Below are 19762 nucleotides of genomic sequence, written 5' to 3'. Positions count from 1 at the left end.
AGCCAAGGAAAGGGGGTGTGGCCTTCTGGGGAACCCTGAAGGACTGAATTTGGCTCCCAGCTTGAGGTTTTGCACCCCTGGACTAAAGACTTCAATGAATCAGCCTACTGAACATCCCTTGGGAGAAGTGGGTGCCACACTGGAAGTATCCTATCTATCTGTTGTAGTAGCCAATCTGCTTACATCGGTAAGCAGCAACAAAGTTCCATCCAATAATGTAAGAATGGGGCAGGGAGTGGGGAGCGACCCAACAATGAGCAACTAAGCTTTACACGCCTGCCAAGCAAATGCTCTCTAAATAGATGTTGTTTGAGTTAATTATGGAGCCAGAACGGAAAGGTAAGCTTTAGAGAGAGGTTGAGAAAATTCCTTGCTTGTTAAGGGTATGGGTTTTTTTTTTGTTTTGTTTTGAGCAAACAGCAAACTTTGTTTCAGATCCTCACCCTTTTATTGAGCGAATGACTCATCACAAAAATATTTCTCTTGTGGGAGGACACAAATTGGATTTATGGTTTTGAAACATAATCTAATATTTAGCAACAGTGCTAAGAAAACTTTGCTCTTTGTCATTAAGGAACTAAAGCAGCTCACAGGACTAGAGACAAGAGGGTGTCTGCTATGGCAACAGAATGTAAATAAGGCTATTAATGAATGAAAAAGTGTTAGTCCGTTAGACATGTTTTCTGATTCACACAATGGGATCTCCTTGCACCACTCTGCACTGTTACTAGTGTTGCAATATAAAACGGCTTCGAAACATTCTCTCTCTCTCTCTCTCTTTTACCAAGAGCTGCATTTCAGTGGTGCCAATAAGCAAATTATTCCTAGGGAAAATGTCGTTTAGAATTTGTGTGCTGGAAGGAAGGGGCCAAGACGTTTTGGTGCCTGCAATGGAAAATTCAACTGATACCCCCTATGCATTTACAATTCACAGGGAAGTTCTCCTACGCAAGCCTCCTTGAAGTGAATGGGAGCTGCACAAGAACACTGCCACGCTCCTGCCCAGCTCCTGCTCATTTAACGTGGCCAGGCAGGAGAATGTCCCTGCGAACTGGGATGGAGCAGTCAGATCCGCTCCTACTCTGCTACCTTTTACAATGCAAAAATGCCGTCACCTTCATGGTAGGGCTGCCTGTTTTGGGACAGGCACCAGCATTACAAAATGCTGACAGAGGCTCAAACATTTATTCATTTCAGGATATAAAACAACTGTTATTCACAGCATAAGTAAAAGAAACACAAACAAAAACACCACAGATAGAAAAGTCAAATTCAAAGGCAGCAACTTTTGGAACGTGCAACTGGGGCATCTTAAATGTACTGCTTTTTTAAAACCTGCATTAAAGTGACTTTGTGTAAGTATCCCACTTCGAGTTCTGAAACATCTAAAATCTTACTTTTTTTTTTAAACACAGTATTGTGTTGTGATCATTTGTGACACAAATTACTTGGCTCTTACGTGGTACTTGTCTCAAGTGCACTGTTTCATTGAGAACGCAAGAGATGAGATGAGGGAGATAGACAATTGATTGGCTAACTTAAAAAAAATAAATAAAACAGAAGCAGCTGAAGGGAGGGGTGTGTCCTGCTCGGATATTTTCCCAAATGAAATCACCCCCCCACCCGGGGGGGGGGGGAGACAGCCACAGTACGGGTACCTGTGTTTTCCCCCCAGTGGTATAAAACAGCAGCTGAGGGGTAGGTGGGAAACAGCTCACGGACATCCCACCTGGCTACTTTAAAAACGAAAACTAAAAACTGGAAAAGGCAATAATGGATCTGCTATGAGCCAAAGAATAGCACAACTGCAATGGGTTGTTTTAAAGGAACACTGTAGCTGGTTTGGTTTTCATCCAGCAAAGCACGATGGATGGATAGATAAATAAATAAATATCACTGCCTTGCCGCCACCGCTCCCCCCCAACACACACCTTTGATGTTCAGAAAATTTGCCTACATTCGTTCACTGTGACTTGGCTCAGTAAAAGCAAATTATTGCAAACAGTCACTGCAGGCCTGAACTTGCCATGTAAGAAGCAGTCCTCGACAAAACCATCTAAGTACAGAAAAAGTTAAAAGCGTTCGCAGCAAAATTCCCCTGCACAGCCCGGCAGATCTGTCCAGCCTGGTGTTCTCTCCAAGGTGTCACATTCTTCCTTTGCGAATAAAACGTAAAACATGCTTTGCCCACTGAGATCTGTATTTCCTCCACATGACTAAGTCATTTCATCTTTGCTGATGTTTGGTTTTTTCCAGAATTTCCAGTTTGGCCCCCGATTTGCTTGTCTGTAGATATTTCTCATCATTGTCTTGTTCTGAACAGCCCCACGTCTCTTTCGAAAAGGATTACTTGGCAAGCCATCGTTGTTTGTTTCCATGGAAACTTGCTCTCTGCGGTTGGGTGTGTCTGTGTATGCTTTTGTCCCACTCATCTAGGAGTGAAAAGAACAGGAAAGGGAAAAAAAAAGGAGAGAGAGGAAACTGGCTACTTCAAATCTGAATAAAAAGCTCAGGATGTGTTAAGTTTCTACTTGATTCTACCTGATGTTGGTTAACATTTAGTCAAAATGAAACACAGTAAAACTCCTCCTTCCCATGGCTCCCTCCTGAAACAGTTATGGCTGGAGCAAATTATATTACATGAAATACCACTGCGAAGAAGCTTCATAGGACACTCAGCATTTCAGCATGACCCCTGCAGCTGTATTTGTGGAAATTTCAGTCATCTGTGAGTTTACTCCTTGCTATATCTTGAATGATTTTGAAAGGAGAGCCAGGCAGAGCTCTCAGGAGAAGCTTTCATATCCTAAGTTCCCTGAAATCACTGGACTATATAAGTCAAACTATATGCAACGTGGGAGCTCCACCACAAGAACTCCATGGTTGCTATTTGCTATGAAGAGGGAAATTTGCATGTTTAAGCTCATACATTTCCCTTTCCACACCTAATAGCAGCTGTGTGTGCGTGTGCGTGAGAGAGAGAGAGAGAGAGAGAGAGAGAGAGAGATTAGGATTCCAGCTGTGATGGGGCAAAGGGTTAGGATCTCCCTCTCTGAGATCCAAATTACTCCTTGGCTTGGTTGAGAGTAAATATGTACAATTTCTGGAAATTTTGAGGCCAGGGAAGAAACGTTTTTACCATTTTTTTCCAGAAAAAAATGGAAATTTTGGGAAAAATTGAAAAATAAGCAATACTTATTTCTTTAGCACACTTTACAAATCTGTTGCCTTAGGACAGCCTTCCCCAACCTGTGCCCTCCAGATATTTTGGACTTTGGCTCCCATCAGCTTCAGGCATCATGGCCAATGGTCAGGAATGCTGGGCACTGTAGTCCAAAACATCCGGAGGGCACCAGGTTGGGGAGGACTGCTTTAGGAACATAAATGCATCATGGTGACTCTGCTCACATATTGGGAAACCGAGCATAAATGCCTATCAGGAAATATACTTTAGATTAATAATTGTAATAAGGAATGAAAGAACTAACTATGCTAGGAATCTTACAGAGAGGATTAAAAAAAACATTTTCCACCATGTCTTCATTATTTCCAGACTACATCTCTAGTCTTTCTATAAAAGTGTTCTTAATGCATAGTTATTAGAAATCATTTTCAGGGGGAGTAAAGGCCAGGTAACAATATATAAATACTTTGTCTTAAATTCTAAAAGAAAGTATTTCACAATCCAAAGCTGTTCAATTTTTCAGGAAAAACAAAAGCAGTCCTCAGAAAAAAATGTTTTTTTCCCCAAATTTCTGGCTTTTTTCTGGGTGCTCACATCGCTAACCTTGGCCCCAAGTGGGTGCTTTTTGTAAAATAAAAAAAGACGTTGGGAGTTCCAACCACAGAAGTCACACGTAGTTTGCCTGTAGGCCTAATCCACACCTATTTTGAAGAGAAGTGTTCCTGAGAGCTTGCTAAGCAAAATCTTCTCCCAGAAAGAGAAGTGCCTTTTCACACCTATTAAGGGATGGGTGTGGCTTCTGGGAACACCTCCATATCATCTCTAAGTTCTATGGCACTCACCCTCTAAACTGATCATGGGACACAACTGTAACAAGGATTCAGTCTACAGGTTAATGCACCCTGTCCCTCTCCATCATCAATTACAAACGTTTAGCTCCTTAGACTCCCAAATTCCTCAGACTGTTTGGTCTCTTTCATTGGCCTTCTCTTGCATTCCCTTTTTGCTTTAATTTCAGACAAGCTACTGACACCCACCATGATATGCCCTGTGGCTGAAACAGCCTCTCCATCTGTTTCCAAACACTTCCCACTCCTCCTTTAAATAACTTCTTAACCCCACATTTTCAGTAAACCACTGTGGATTCACACTGGTCTCCCCTTTTTTTGTACATTTCGTGCTCTCCCGTTGGGGTTAATACTGAATAATACCTTGGGTTAATATTGAAAAGCAAAGGAACAAGTCAGTTTTGGCTTCTAGACAGCATCCGTCACATCAGTGGCACTGAATAAAGGCCGTATTTCGGTGAACAACTTGGGTCCAACCTACCTTGAAGCACTACCTCTGTCCCATTAATCCCTGCTCAACGACCTTGTTCCACTAAGGATGTTTTAGTAACAGTGACACATGCTGTTTGCCTTGTGTCTACTAAAGACAGGCCACTTAGCCTGGCTGCAGCAAGCTTATGGGATTCTCTACCAGTTAGTATGAAGCAAGCACCATCATTGGTGAGTTTCCATCGCTTGCTCAAAGTGTCTTTTCACACAAGCCTATATGCTAGCAGTGGGCAACTTCTGGCCCTCCAGATGTTTTTGCCTACAACTCCATCAGGCCTGGCCAGCACAGCCAATGGTGAGGGCAGATGGGAGCTGTAGGCCAAAACATCTGGAAGGTCACAGGTTGCCCACTCCTCCTATATGTTTACCATTGGTTTTTAAGACTGGTTTTTAGTGTTGCTTTATCTGTATTGTATCATATCCGAGTCCATCATCATCTGCAGGGCCCCAGGTTCCATTAAGGAAGAAAAGACAGAATAGCTACACAGTGCCTTTTGATGGTTAGAGCTAGAGCACCTCTGTTTGGAAGCACTCTAAGGTAAGCTCTTCTCTGTCTCCCTGACACATCAATGTGACCAGAGGCTTAACTTTATGGAGTGTATTGTTCTCTCATTCCCGTGAATGAGAGTTCATTCTCATTCGTAATACACTTTACGGAGTGTATTGTTCTCTCATTCAAGAATGAGAGGCGGCCTGTGGCAAACCGGTTTTGTGGGATCGGTTCCAGCTTCTTCCTCCTGATGAAGTGGACAAGGTGCTTTCATCTGTAAGGCCGACCACCTGCTTACTTGATCCTTGCCCATCTTGGGTCATTATGGGCTGCAGAGAGAGACTGGGTGAGGGGATCAGGGTGGTGGTGAACGCCTCCTTTGAGGAGGGAGTAATGCCATCAGCCCTCAAGGAGGCAGTGATAAGACCGCTCTTAAAGAAGCTCTCCTTGGATCCTCAAGTTCTGAACAACTTTCACCCAGTCTCAAATCTGCCATTTTGGGGCAAGGTGATTGAGCGGGTGGTGGCGGTGCAGTTGAAGGCACACTTGGAAGAAACTGATTATCTAGACCCATTTCAGTAGGGCTTCAGACTTGGGCATGGGACAGAAACGGCCTTAGTCGCCTTGGTAGATGATATGAGGAGGGCTCTGGATAGGGGTGAATGCTCCTTCCTTGTTCTCCTCGACCTCTCAGCGGCTTTTGATACCGTTGACCACGGTATCCTCCTGGACCGCCTGGAGGGGTTGGGCATTGGAGACACCGTATTGCGGTGGTTCCAGTCCTTCCTCTCCAGCAGGTACCAGAGGGTAGAACTGGGAGAGGAGGTTTCAAAACCGTGGCCACTCACTTGTGGGGTGCCACAGGGTTCCATCCTCTCCCCGATGCTATTTAACATCTATGTGAAGCCGCTGGGGGCTATCATCAGGAGGTTTGGGGTGCAGTGTCATCAATATGCGGATGACATGCAGCTCTACCTCTCGTTCAAATCTTCACCAAGGTTGGCCGTAGAATCCCTGTCCAAATGTCTGGAGACGGTGAGTGGCTGGATGGGGAGGAATAAGCTGAAGCTGAACCCTGACAAGACCGAGGTACTTTTGGTGGGAGACAAGAGGAGGCTAGGGGATGTTGACCTGGTGTTGAATGGGGTTCGGCTACCCTTGAAAGACCAGGTCTGCAGCCTGGGGGTCATTTTGGACTCCCAGCTGTCCATGGAGGCTCAGGTGTCAGCTGTGAGCCAGACAGCGCTGTATCAACTCCATCTGATACGGCGGCTGTGCCCCTTCCTTCCCGACCATCTGCTCCCATCGGTAGTACATGCCCTGGTCTCCTCTCGTTTAGACTACTGTTATGCGTTCTACGTGGGGTTACCCTTGAAGACGGTTCGGAAGCTGCAGCTGGTACAGAACGCGGCGGCTCGCCTGATTAAAGGCAGCCACCGGCGAGATCACATCACTCCAGTGCTGAAGGAGTTGCACTGGTTACCAGTTGTTTTCCGGGCCAAATTCAAGGTGTTGGTTTTGACCTTTAAAACCCTATATGGTTCCAGTCCAGCCTATCTTAAGGAGCGCCTCCAGCAGCACCAGACAGGCCGCTTAACAAGATCAGCCTCGGATGGCCTTCTCTCTGTCCCATAAGCCAGGACAGCTAGACTGGTGGGTATGAGGGAGAGGGCCTTTTCTGTGGTGGCCCCCACTCTGTGGAACTCCCTCCCTAGGGAACTCTGTCATGCCCCCTCTTTAATGAGCTTCCGTCGTGCATTAAAAACGTGGTTGTTCAGGCAGGCATTTGGGGTGGGCTAGGGTATTTCAGAAAATGTTTTTATTGTAGAATTTTATTGTTTTAAACTGTTTTTATTGTATGCTGTACATCGCCCAGAGTGGCTGGGTGACCAGCCAGATGGGCGATTAATAAATTTAATAATAAATAAATAAATAAATAAATACTTCAAATAAAACCCACATCCAGCAACTACAAGGAACTGTGGTTTAGAGGTGGGGCACAGCACTGGAGAAAGGTCTCAGGTTCCCCTCCCGAGATCTCAGACAAAGCAATTTCAGGATAGAAGGATCTCTGCCTGAAATCCTGAAGAGCTGCTGCCCATCAGCAGAGCTAGTATTGGGCTAGGTCAGTGCTTCAGAACCTCTTTTAGCCTGAGAGATGAATTCAGTTGTGGAACAGCTCTTGGGGGCCGCATTCCAGTGGTGGAACTGGAGGCAAAGGCGGTGGGGCCAAAAATACAGAGAAGAGCAGCCTGTCATGGCCTAAAGCTCTTACTGGCAGTAACTGAGCCTTGGGAGAGGCATGCCAACCTTTTTAGAATGGGGGAACCCCCCACAAAAACTGAGAAACCACCAAATGGCCAGTGGTCAACTAGGGAAATCAGGAGGGCTGGATTTGGCCCCTGGGCCTGAAGTTTCCCACCACTGGACTAGATGCAGCGGTGGGCTGACGGTGTATAAGGGAAGCTCATGTTCTATACACACATTCAAACCTTTCCCTCCGTTTGAAATACAGCTGGAAGAGATTGAGAATGTATACATCCAGTGGAGCTGTTTGGCTTTGCTTACAAAGAAAAAAGAAGAAGGAAGGAAGGACGGAAAACGCAAGCCACCCACATAAAATTATATGTTTATATCTGGAACATCAAAATCATGTTTTCCTACATTAAGAGTAATCACATAGTTCCAGACAAGGAAGAAATGAGACTTTTTTTTTTAATGGAACCACATTGCTTCCCCCCAAAACAACAAAAGGGGGCTGTGGGACTTTAAAAACAGATTTATTATGGCATACATTTTTTGTGGACTAGGGTCCACTTCATCAGATAAATAAAGTGCTTAGACTTTATATTATTAGGGGCCATGATAAATTTTGAAGGTGTAGGATTCAAATGAAGGTATGGGATACAAATGAATAAAGGCTCTAGCTAGCAGATTACAGTCAGGGCCAGAAATACTGGAACAAGGATAACTGTTTTGGCATTTGGCCTCTGTACGCCACCACACTGAAGTTGAAAGGAAACAAACCCAGATGGGAGCGAAGTCAGGACTTTCAGCTGTAATTCAAGGGGTTTGACAAAAGTGGGGCACCAACCATTCAGGAAGTACAGCCAGTGGCATACACACACACCCATCGTTGGTGGCTCATAAGTAATGGAACAAACCAACATCATTTAACTTAAGGATTGCCTTTAATACCTGGATGAAAATCCTTTGCAGTCAATGACTGCCTGAAGTCTGGAACCCATGGACATGACCCAATGTTGGGTTTCCTCCCTCGAGATGCTTTGCCAGGCCTTTACTGCAGCTGCCTTCGGCTGCTGCTTGTTTGTGGGTCTTTCTGCCCTCAGTGTTGTCTTCATTAAGTAAAATCATGCTCTATTTGGCTGAGATCAGGTGACTGACTTGGGCATTGAAGAACATCCCACTTCTTTGCCTTCAGAAACTCTTGGGTAGCTTTTGCTGTATGTTTCGGGTTATTATCCATATGCAATATGAAGTGGCGTCCTCTCAGTTTGGCAGCATTCGGCTGAATCTGAGCAGAAAGTATAGCCCTATACACTTCAGAATTCATCCTGCTCCTTTTCTCAGCAGTCAGGTCATCAATAAACAACAGTGACACAGTTCCATTGGCAGCTATACATGCCCATGCCATAACACTGCCTCCACCATGTTTGATAGATGATGTGGTATGCTTTGGATCATGAGCTGTTCCTTTCCTTCTCCATACTTTTCTCTTTCCATCAGTCCAAAGAATCTTATTCCAGAACTGGGCAGGCCTTTTTAGGTGTTTGCTGGCAAAGGCTAATCTGGCCTTTCTGTTCTTCAGCATTACCAGTGGTTAAGCCTTGTTGTTAAGCCTCTGTATTTACCTTCATAAAGCCGTCTCTTGATGGTAGATGTTGACAATGACATGCCTACCTCCTCAAGACCGTTCTTGACCTGGCTAGGTGTCGTGCAAGGGTTCCTCTTCACCATGAGCAGAATTCTGCGGTCATCCACTTTAGTTGTCTTCCGTGGTCTTCCAGGCCTTTTGCTGTTGCTGAGCTTGCCAGTTAATTCCTTCTTTTTCAGGATGTTCCAAACTGTTGTACTGGCCACTCCCACTGTTTTTGCTATCTCTCTGATGGGTTTATTTTGTTTCCTCAGCCTAATCATGGCCTCCTTCACTCGCATGGACACCTCTTTGGACCTCATGTTGGGAGTTCCAGTGAACAGCTACCAAATGCAAATGTAACACTCAGAACCACCTCCAGGCCTTTTATCTGCTTGATTGGTCATGGGGTACCCAGGAAACAGGCCACACCTGGCCATGCAGCTGCTTGTCAGCCATTCATTCCATTACTTATGAGCCACCAACGATGGGTGTGTGTGCATGCCACTGGTTATCCTTCCTGAATGGATAGTGCCCCACTTTTGTCAAACCCCTTGAATTACAGCTGACAGTCCTGACTTCGCTCCCATCTGGGTGTGTTTCCTTTCCACTTCAATGTGGTGGTGTACGGAGGCCAACTGCCAAAATAGTTATGCTTGTTCCAATATTTCTGGCCCTGACTGTATATACACACATGTATAAATACTTTGGTATAGAGAAGGAAAAAGGTAAACAAGGAAATCCAATGGCCACAAAATGCAAAAAGTACTGTCTCTGACAATTTTACAGAACTACACTTTAGTAAAAATGGTTAGAGACTGGGGTTTTTTTTTTGGCATTTCATTGCCATTTGGCTCCATTTCCCCACTGTGTACCCATGTGTGTGGTGTACACACACACCCATACACACACATCTACCTGCTAACAGAGTAACACTTTGGAACATCTGAGGAAGTGAACTTTACAGAGCAATCCTATGACCCCGGGGGAGAATATTCCAGGGACCACAGCATTGTTCAGAGTCCCCCTCCTGAGGCCACAGACACTCCTACACGTTTGGGAGGGGGACTCTAGGCCCTGATCCCCCTCCTCCATCCCCTTGCAGCCGCTTCTGGGAAAAAATGGGCTGGCTGCTTCCCGAGGTCACAAATGCAGCTTCGGAGGGAGGGAAAAGCGGGTGTTCCAGTGGTTGTGGAGGGGAGGAGAGGAGAGGCCAGAATATGAGAAATCCTATGGCTTCTCCAGCCCCGGTCCAACCCCCACCAGCGTGCCCTCTCTACACAGGCTTAAAGGTCTGTCAGAGGAAAAATAAAATAAAAGGAGGATGGAGAGGCAAAAACCAGCCTGGAAAATCAGCAGTAGCTCACCAGGACACTAGATACATGGAAACCTCTGACATTGGAGGCTTCCTTTTTTTAGTCCATGAAAAACTATGCCACATTGTATCTGTTAAGCTCTTAAGGTGCCACATGATTCTTTACTAGGTTCGCTGCAACAGACTAACACCACCACCACTTTTGATTCAAAACATTGGTTCTTTTTATGATTGCTTTAGACGAGACGAAAGCACTTCAATTTAGAGAATATGCGCTTATAGTGGCCTGCTGCTCAGGTCTGATGAATTCAAATGAAACAAAGGCCTAAGTTTCTAGCCCTCATGACAGCAGAGAAGTTTGAAAGCACACAGGCTGTGCCCGTTTCCATCCCATTTTGATATCAACCTCACCTTCTGGTTCTTCATGGTGTCCGCCGGCTTTGGAGGGAAAGTGCACGGGACACGTCCTTGAGCAAAGTGAGCCGGTAAAGGGATGTTGGGATCCAGCGGTACCCACGGAACAGAGAGGGCAGAAGGTACACTCGGCAGGTCAGAGTGAGCTGCGTGCAAGTTGTACATTGCTCTGGTGGCTTTTCCGTGAGAGCTCTTATAGACTGTAACAGATGAGTCTCCTGCTGTATGAGCCAAGAGGTAAGAGCCCTCCTGCAAACTGTAAACACAAAAGGGGGGCTTATGCAGGAGACTAAAATGGTTTGATGCATGTGGCGCTGAAGTAAAGGAACAACTCAAGCTCGGTCAGCTGAGCTGCCTATTTCCTGCCTTTTATTGCTGCAGTGCAGGAGGTCTTTGTTGTTTTATTGTATACTGTACTGGATTCTTCATTATGTTTCTTAATGTTGCCCTGGTATCATTAAGATGGGCAGGATAAAAATATTTTTAATAACAAACGAAGGGATGAAGGGATGAGCACCACGGCATTATTTTCTCATTTGTCAGTTGCACTCCAGAGAATTAGATTAGGGAAGCTGTATAACACCACTTGGTTTACAAACTGGTGAGACTGTCACCAGTGAAACCAGGGATACTGAGGCACTGGCTGCAGCATCTACAGGACTTAATATTCCATCTCATGTGTGAGCCCAGTGGAAATGCAGTTTGCACAATAATACTGCTTCCAATACCCCCTTTTTTTGACAGCTGGGTCTGAAAGGCAAGAGTAGTAGACAGACAGCCCTGGAGAGGGACCAGAGAAGTCTCTGACACCTTTCAGATCAGGTAGATAGCAATGAGAATAAGAGGTAGATATTACTTCACACTGCACATGCATAGTCTGATTATACTTATGCTCCCTCCTCTTCTATGCTGACTGTTTTGGGCTTTTCGCTGTCTTCAAGGGCCACTCTATGCATGTTTTTTTTCACACAGACATCCTGGGGAAACATGGGCACCATCAGGTCCACCACTGCATGCTGAAATCACGTGAGCATCTATTTTGACACATGTACAGAAGATCCTAAGGTGTTAGAATCTGGGCGGATGGCGGGGAGTGACGGAGGAGAGAGGCAGTCAAACTCCCTCCCCATCAATGTAGCTCCAATCAGGGACAAAATGCCCACTTTCCATTCCTACAAAACCAGGAATATTTGGCTCTACAGGGAGCTGCTTAGCAGTCTTAGCCACCACTTCTTGCATGTGGTCTACACACAGGTTGCTTGCTTTCCAATGCTGACACCGCCTGGACCGTCCTGCCTGTGGCTTCCCTAACTGGTTCCTTTCTGGGGATGAAACCCCAGGGAGGGGTGCTTGGTGGAGACCAACATCAAGGGGGTGAGAATGCCAGTCTGTATCGCCCCACCCTACCACCGTGGGGGCTGCCTGCTGCTTGGAAGACAGTGCTGGGGGTGGGGTGGGGGTTAGTGGAGAGAGAAATGGAGAAAAAAACCTAAATGTTTAGTGGGATTTGAGTGGGGAGTGGTGTTTGAAGGACAGGCAGCTTCACCTCACCAGATGAAAGCTGCAGAAGGGACTGGGAAAGAGGATCCAGGTGAGTGCTGGGAGGGAGGCTACCAAAAGTGGGAGGTGTGGCTGCCACCCATGTGTGTACATTAACAGTAGAGAGCCCCCTGCTGCTTTGCTGGAATGGAAATCTAGTTGGCCTTATATATTTTTATTTCTGTGTTAGGCTTTATTCTATCCTCTGTTTGATTCTATGTTTTTGGATTGGGTGAATATCTTGGTCTTTTTACGAAGCTGAAGGGATCGACATTCTTACCTTGTAACTTACGAGACTATGGCTATATGGTCCACACTAGGTTGCTGAATGAATGAAAGAAAAACCGTTCAAGCCGAGTGTCAGTCTCCCTGGCCTGGAGTGCTGAGGCCCCTGAGTGCTCTCTTCGCTGTTCCTCATTCTCCTGGATAGTCCAAGGGCCTGTGAATGGCTGCTCTCAGCCCCGGTTCCTCTTTTTCGTTGGCAACTGCGATCAGACCATCTTCCCAGCACATCACCCCCCAGTTCCTTTTGCTCTCACTACCTTGGCTCAAGTGCTTTCATCATCCCGCATTCTAGATCCCACTAACCATGCTGTCGTGTCCCACAGCTCCTCAAAACCTTCTCATGTAGAGCCCATCCACCTGGAGCTCTACAGCCACAGGGACTTTTCTGGGGCTCAGACACCATGTTAGCAGGGGACCATTTATTACTTTAGAATGTGTGCTGTAAAGAAATAAAGACAAAGGAAATACATACCCAGCCACTTTCCTCAGGATATGTTGAAGAATGTTCAATGAATTTGCTGGCCTGTGTGTACAGATTAACATTCAGAAGCAACAAATAATGTGGGGGAAGCATTGAGCTCACACTAAAAATCACTGCGCTATAAGCACTGCTCTTTCGAAAATAAACACAGAGAACTAAGTAGACTGGAATTCTGATGGTTTACAGGTAACTTTCTTCACATATTGCCAAGAGGAACTGCCCACCTCCAGTACTTTAAGACCACTCAGACACAGGCTACTCGATCAGACAAGTGTGAGATTTGGCATCTGCCAGGGTGTTCAGCATCACGAGATTCTCAGCTATCATTTATAACAAAAGGAAAGTTTCTGAATCTCATGATTATGGAGAAAATCTTGGAATATGGCTTCTGTCAGCTGACATTTCAGAAAACAAAAAAGGGAGCCTGTTTTGGCAAGCTTCCAGGAGCACTTTTGCGAACTGAATATCTATAATGCAAAGGAAAATAAAAAGCCCTCACCCCAAATTAACAGTGTCTCAGAATGATGGATATGTCATCCACATTGTTTATTTATTATTATTTCATTTACTGATCAACTTTCTGCATAGAACAACAGCTAACACACAATGAAACAATAACACTGCATTCTATTTGTCTCAGTAATATGGGGAGTCGGAAGAAATAATATCCCACAACCTGGCTGTCCACGCAATGTTTTAAAATAAAAATGCAGTATTAACACTGCATTAAGTGAGGTTAAGATGCTTAAACGCAGGAGGAATTGGCTCTTTCTGGAGCTGCTACAGATACCTTGTAAAGCTTTTACATTACAGGAAGCATACTCACTTAAATGTGCCAAATCTCTTTTTCAAACCTTCTGCAGATAGTTGCTCAAGGAGAAAGAGTTTTGAAGTAAGGGCATCAATATGACCTAAAGGAAGGGGGGAAACACTAAACCATTTCACAATAAGAAGTCCACAATAAAATGACGCACATTCTAAAGGCTAGGCAATGCCACAATGTAGCTTAAAAACCATGGCACCTTTGGAACTTCAATAAGGCAAAACCGTGTAAATGATGAACAAAGACTCACATGAAGGGAACCTAATGGTGTTTAACCCTGGTTGTCTATCTAGTCCAGTGCTGTTTTCCAACGGTGGTCAGATAAATCTCACTGGCTAACACTGGGCCACGAAGGGGAGCTGGGATCTGTTTCCATTTTAAAAAAACAACTTACCACATGGGCAGAGCAATCCCAAGGTCCCTGGAAGAGTGTCCCAGGGAGTGTTGGATGTGGCGGATCCACCCCCTCAAGGCTGTAGACAGCACTAGGACGACGAGAGGGGGAATCTGAGATTGGCGTGTTCCCCCCACCCCATCCCCTCGCAGCCACGGGGGAAAGCAGTGTGGCGGCTGCGTTTCTGAGGTCGCAACAGCAACGCTGGAAGAGCTCAGGGAGAGGGAAAGGAGGGCAGGGAGAAGAAGGCGAAGAGGTTAGAATCCACAGGATCATAAAGCCACTCTGTCACCTGTCCCACCCACAACACAGCAGGCAAGCTAGGCGAGCCAAGAGCTGAAATTGAGAAGAAAAGTAGGAACAGGAGGCATTTTTTTGCCTCAATCCTCCTCATGCCCTGCCTGGCTCCTACAGGCAGGACATAAGATAGACAGAGGGTGCCAATCTCAGAGCCCTCAGTCTACTGAAAAGCAATCCCTCAGGACTGTGCTCTAAATTCTTTTTTTTGTCACTGACCCTGAACCACTGCTACTGATTTCTTTAGTTCACCTGACTCTGTACATAAAAGTGGAGGGAGTATTTAAACAGTAACTTAACTGAAGGCTCTGTGTGTTTCACTCACCTACACGCTACTCCAGCCTTGGGTCTCTGTTGTGCTTTGTTTGAAATTCGGTTCAGCCTGTATACACAGAGCACCTTCCAAACTATGCTGCAATGTGTTTTGCCAGTAATGAGCTCTGAAGTCTCGTATGCTTCAGATAAATGCTTCACACAACATAATGCTATCAAAACTCCAAGCAAATGCCAATTTCCTGACAGCCAGGTATCAGTCAGTCATATTCCATGACTGGTTATACATCTTAAGGACAGAATATTAATGGTTGGGTGGTTTTTTGGGTGCTTTTAAACTTTGATCCCCCTGAACAAGAAATCCTTATCAGCCATAGTGTGTGTGTGTGTGTGGGGGGGGGGGGGGTATGTTCAGTCTGCAGATTTTATCAGTAACTCAGCTACCTTGAGATAATCACGCAGGGTTTATTTACCCTGTCCTTCATTCAGAGGGTCCCTTGAGCTGGCTTACAAAGCGATGAAGGAATACAATATCATTAAAGAAAGGTCAAACTATCTATCAATTTGCTGTTGTGAAACTAAGGGTGCAATCCTATCGAGATAGTTGGCAGCCTCTGAACTTGGAGGTTACTGACTATCCTCTGCTGGGCAGACAGAGCACAGAGGAGATCCTCTCCTCCGTGCTCCAGCTGCCCTACATTTGTGGCTCCACAGCTTCAAGGAGGGAAAGGGCCCAGAGACCCGATAGGAAGCTATCTAAGGCAACTTCTGCGGTCTCCTCCCCTCCCCACCCCCAGGACCGCCCCCTTTCCACCTTCTCCATGTTCCATTTACTAGCACGGAGATGGTGGCGGCACAGAAAGAAATGTGCTGGCTATCGGGGGGTGGGGTGTGCAGCTTCTGGAAACTGAGGGCGGATGACCTCAGTTTCCAAAAACTGAAAAGTCCTGTAGTGTCTAGACAGTGTCTAGTGGCCATAGGATTGCTCTCTAATTCAGTTAGGGTGCAATCCCATGCCGGTTTAGACAGAGAAAAGGCCTACAACTCCCAGCATTCCCCAGCCAGCTGGCTGGGGAATGCTGGGAGTTGTAGGCCTTTTCTCTGTCTTAAACCTGCATGGGATTGTGCCCTTAAGCTCTCAAAAATCACAGGGTCAGATGCATTGCTGGGATGAGATGCTCTGCACTGCTGCGATGAGGAACAGGGCAATGCTTCCATTTCCTAATTTCCAGAGCTGGTAAGACAGCTAACTCAGAGTATGTTCTATTTTCAATACTTCCAAGACAGGATTTCAGAGCAGCAATTGACCTGGATGACTAGTAGAAGCAGTCATGCCATAACAAAGACTTTCTCATCCAGTCCTGCACTGGTGTTAGCAGTGAAAACAAGAGAAATGGACAGATGGCCATGAAAGGACGCAGATGATCAAGAACTGATTCCTCCTCCCTGCACATTCTAAGAGACAGCTAGGCTGCTAACCATCAAGAAAGAATTAATCATCTGTCATACTAATACAATTGCTTTGATTCCACCCTTGAAGCTGTCGTTCATATTCTCTGAGTATATTTCTGCCAAGATTAGAAAAGGGCACTGTTTTGATTCCCTTCTTGTAATAAGAAATGTTTCAGACTCTGTTGTTTAAGAAGAGCCCATTGGGACTAGGCCAAGGTTCTGTCTCCAACAGCAGACAGCCCGATACCTCTGGGTATTCACAAGCAGAGCATGGAGATGACAGCTGTTCAAACCCCAGGTTCTGATATTCAAGAAGTAGACTGGTTCTCAATCTGGAGGTTCCATTTTGTTCTCATAGCTAATAAAACTTGCGCTCCCAGGATTTTTCAAATCCGTTTAAAAGGTCATCTATGCTTGTGGCCATCACATCTTTGTGGCCATGAAGTCCAAAAGGTAATTATTAAATATTTGAAGCTTCAGCTACGATTACCTCAGTACAATGAAACCATGAATGCCGGGGTTCAGTGCCAATACTAACAGACACGTAGTGTTTCACTGGGAAATTATTCAAAGTTGATTTTTAAGAAACTGTATGTTACTGCAATTGGCTGCATAAAAAACATTGCAGAAAGGAAATCTGAAGACAATAAAATGTATTGCACATCTGTGCAGGTGTAAATGAATCAAGTTCTATTTAAACAGAACTGAACTTACCAACTGCAAATGAACTGTTGGAATGTAACAAGCTCTCTGTCCACAGTCGACATATTTCAACTTCAGTTAATGCTTCTGCTCCATAGAAGGCTTGATACTCTAACTTTGGCAATACATAAACTGGAAAGTGCTAGAAAACAAAACGAGTAAAGCTAAACAACCACATTTTCCCTTGATTAAAGTATTTTCTGTCTGTGCATTTAACAGGAAAACAAAACATACATTTGATTCAATGCCAGTGCTAGGCTGGGACCGGCTTTATCCGGAACCAGGCCTGGAGTCCATGAAGTCTTCACTCAGTTCAAACACCATTTTGAGATGCAAAGTAGCAAACGGGATATCTTTTGGAAGATGAACTTTTAACTTCGGCTATTGGGCGGTATAGAAATGAAATAAATAAATAAATAAATAACTTCAACTGCGACTGTTAAATAACGGTTACGCACCTATTTGTGTGTGTGTGTGCGCATTCTCTCTCTCTCCTCTCCTCTCCCCATTCAGCTAAGGATGGGGGCACCTGCTTCTACACAAATATGGACCCCTAGCCAGGTCTGAAAAACCTTTAGAACTTCAATGACAGTTGTTGGTAACTCTCTGCTTGTTACTTTAACATGCATAAGATGCTACAATTTTGTAATTAGGAAGTGACCGAGCAGAACTGAGTACAAATACTTGCAATTGTCTTTGCTCTATATGTAGCAAAGAAAGAGCTACTTTCTATTCTGCTTGATGAAATGTTCTATGCATTTCAAAACTCTTGCACCAACAAAAAGTAGACCTAATATTTTACTTTGAAATGTGGGCTAAATTTATATCTTAAAGTGTTGTTGTTATTTATTTATTGCATTTCTACACCATCCAATATTATTTATTATTATTATTCATTAAATTTATTAATCGCCCATCTGGTTGGTCACCCTGCCACTCTGGGCGATGTACAGCATATAATAAAACAGTTTAAAACAATAAAATTCTACAATAAAAACATTTTCTAAAATACCCTAACCCATCCCAAATGCCTGCCTGAACAACCACGTTTTTAATGCATGGCGGAAGCTCATTAAAGAGGGGACATGGCGGAGTTCCTTAGGGAGTTCCACAGAGTGGGGGCCACCACAGAAACGGCCCTCTCCCTCTTCCCCACCAGTCTAGCTGTCCTGGCTGATGCGACAGACAGAAGGCCATCTGAGGCTGATCTTGTTAAGTGGCCTGTCTGGTGTTGCTAGAGGTGCTCCTTAAGATAGGCTGGGCCGGAACCATATAGGGTTTTAAAGGTCAAAACCAACATCTTGAATTTGGCCCAGAAAACAACTGGTAACCAGTGCAACTCCCTCAGCAATAGAGTGATGTGATGTTGCCGACGGCTGTCTTTAATCAGGCGAGCCGCCGCGTTCTGTACCAGCTGCAGCTTCTGAACCGTCTTCAAGGGTAACCCCATGTAGAGCGCATTACAGTAGTCTAAACGAGAGGAGACCAGGGCATGTACTACTGATGGGAGCAGATGGTCGGGAAGGAAGGGGCGCAGCCGCCGTATCAGATGGAGTTGGTACAGCGCTGTCCAGCTCACAGCTGACACCTGAGCCTCCATGGACAGCTGGGAGTCCAGGCTGCGGACCTGGTCTTTCAAGGGTAGCCGTACCCCATTCAACACCAGGTCAACATCCCCCAGCCTCCTCTTGTCTCCCACCAAAAGTACCTCGGTCTTGTCAGGGTTCAGCTTCAGCTTATTCCTTCCCATCCAGCCACTCCCCATCTCCAGACATTTGGACAGGGATTCTATGGCCAACCTTGGTGAAGATTTGAACGAGAGGCAGAGCTGCGTGTCATCCGCATACTGATGACACTGCACCCCAAACCTCCTGATGATAGCCCCCAGCGGCTTCACATAGATGTTAAATAGCATCGGGGAGAGGATGGAACCCTGTGGCACCCCACAAGTGAGTGGCCACGGGTCCGAAACCTCCTCTCCCAGTTCTACCCTCTGGTACCTGCTGGAGAGGAAGGACTGGAACCACCGCAATATGGTGTCTCCAATGCCTAACCCCTCCAGGCGGTCCAGGAGGATACCGTGGTCAACGGTATCAAAAGCCGCTGAGAGGTCGAGGAGAACAAGGAAGGAGCATTCACCCCTATCCAAAGCCCTCCTCATATCATCCACCAAGGCGACCAAGGCCGTTTCTGTCCCATGCCCAAGCCTGAAGCCCGACTGAAATGGGTCTAGATAATCGGTTTCTTCCAAGTGTGCCTTCAACTGCACTGCCACCACCCGCTCAATCACCTTGCTCCAAAATGGCAGATTTGAGACTCGGCGAAAGTTGTTCAGAACTTGGGGATCCAAGGAGGGCTTCTTTAAGAGCGGTCTTATCACTGCCTCCTTGAGGCCTGATGGCATCACTCCCTCCTCAAGGGAAGCGCTCACCACCGCCCTGATCCCCTCACCCAGTCTCTCTCTGCAGCCCATAATGACCCAAGATGGGCAAGCATCAAGTAAGCAGGTGGTCGGCCTTACAGATGACAGTACCTTGTCCACTTCATCAGAAGGAAGAAGCCGGAATCGATCCCACAAAACCGGTTTGCCACAGGCTGCCTCTTGCTCACTAACTGTATCCACAACGTGCGGAGTAACACTCCTAATCCGATCAATTTTATTTGCAAAGTGCCTTGCCAAGGCCTCACAGGAGGCTTTAGAATGCTCCAGTGGTTCCGGAGTCACAGGACCAACCAGGCTACGGACCACTTGGAACAGCCTCCTGGGACAGCACTCTGCAGACACAAGAGAGGCAGCATAATATTCCTTTTTTGCTGCCTTCACCACCACGTGGTAGGCTGAAGATACAGCTCTAGCCCGTGTCTGATCGTCTTTGGAGCGAGACTTCTGCCACCGGCGCTC

General features: G+C 45.8%; 1 protein-coding gene across 4 annotated transcripts in view; it reads right to left on the bottom strand.

Annotated features, from left to right (window-relative positions):
- Positions 1 to 1168: 1168 nt before the first annotated feature.
- Positions 1169 to 19762, bottom strand: part of ICE2 (interactor of little elongation complex ELL subunit 2) — a 41533-nt gene continuing 22939 nt past the window's right edge. For all 4 annotated transcript variants that reach the window (XM_084816685.1, XM_084816688.1, XM_084816684.1 and 1 more), the window contains 5 exons: positions 16873 to 17002; positions 13746 to 13830; positions 12911 to 12961; positions 10612 to 10870; positions 1169 to 2432 (listed from right to left, as the gene is read on the bottom strand). In XM_084816685.1, the coding sequence (XP_084672811.1) occupies positions 2217 to 2432; positions 10612 to 10870; positions 12911 to 12961; positions 13746 to 13830; positions 16873 to 17002 (741 nt within the window). In that variant the 3' untranslated portion in view covers positions 1169 to 2216. The remainder of the gene's footprint in view (positions 2433 to 10611; positions 10871 to 12910; positions 12962 to 13745; positions 13831 to 16872; positions 17003 to 19762) is intronic.

This window comes from Heloderma suspectum, chromosome 11 (genome assembly GCF_057233095.1).
Source record: "Heloderma suspectum isolate Gila_16-S chromosome 11, 16-S_ref, whole genome shotgun sequence".
Lineage (NCBI taxonomy): Eukaryota > Metazoa > Chordata > Lepidosauria > Squamata > Helodermatidae > Heloderma > Heloderma suspectum.
This window is presented reverse-complemented; position numbering and strand designations above follow the sequence as displayed.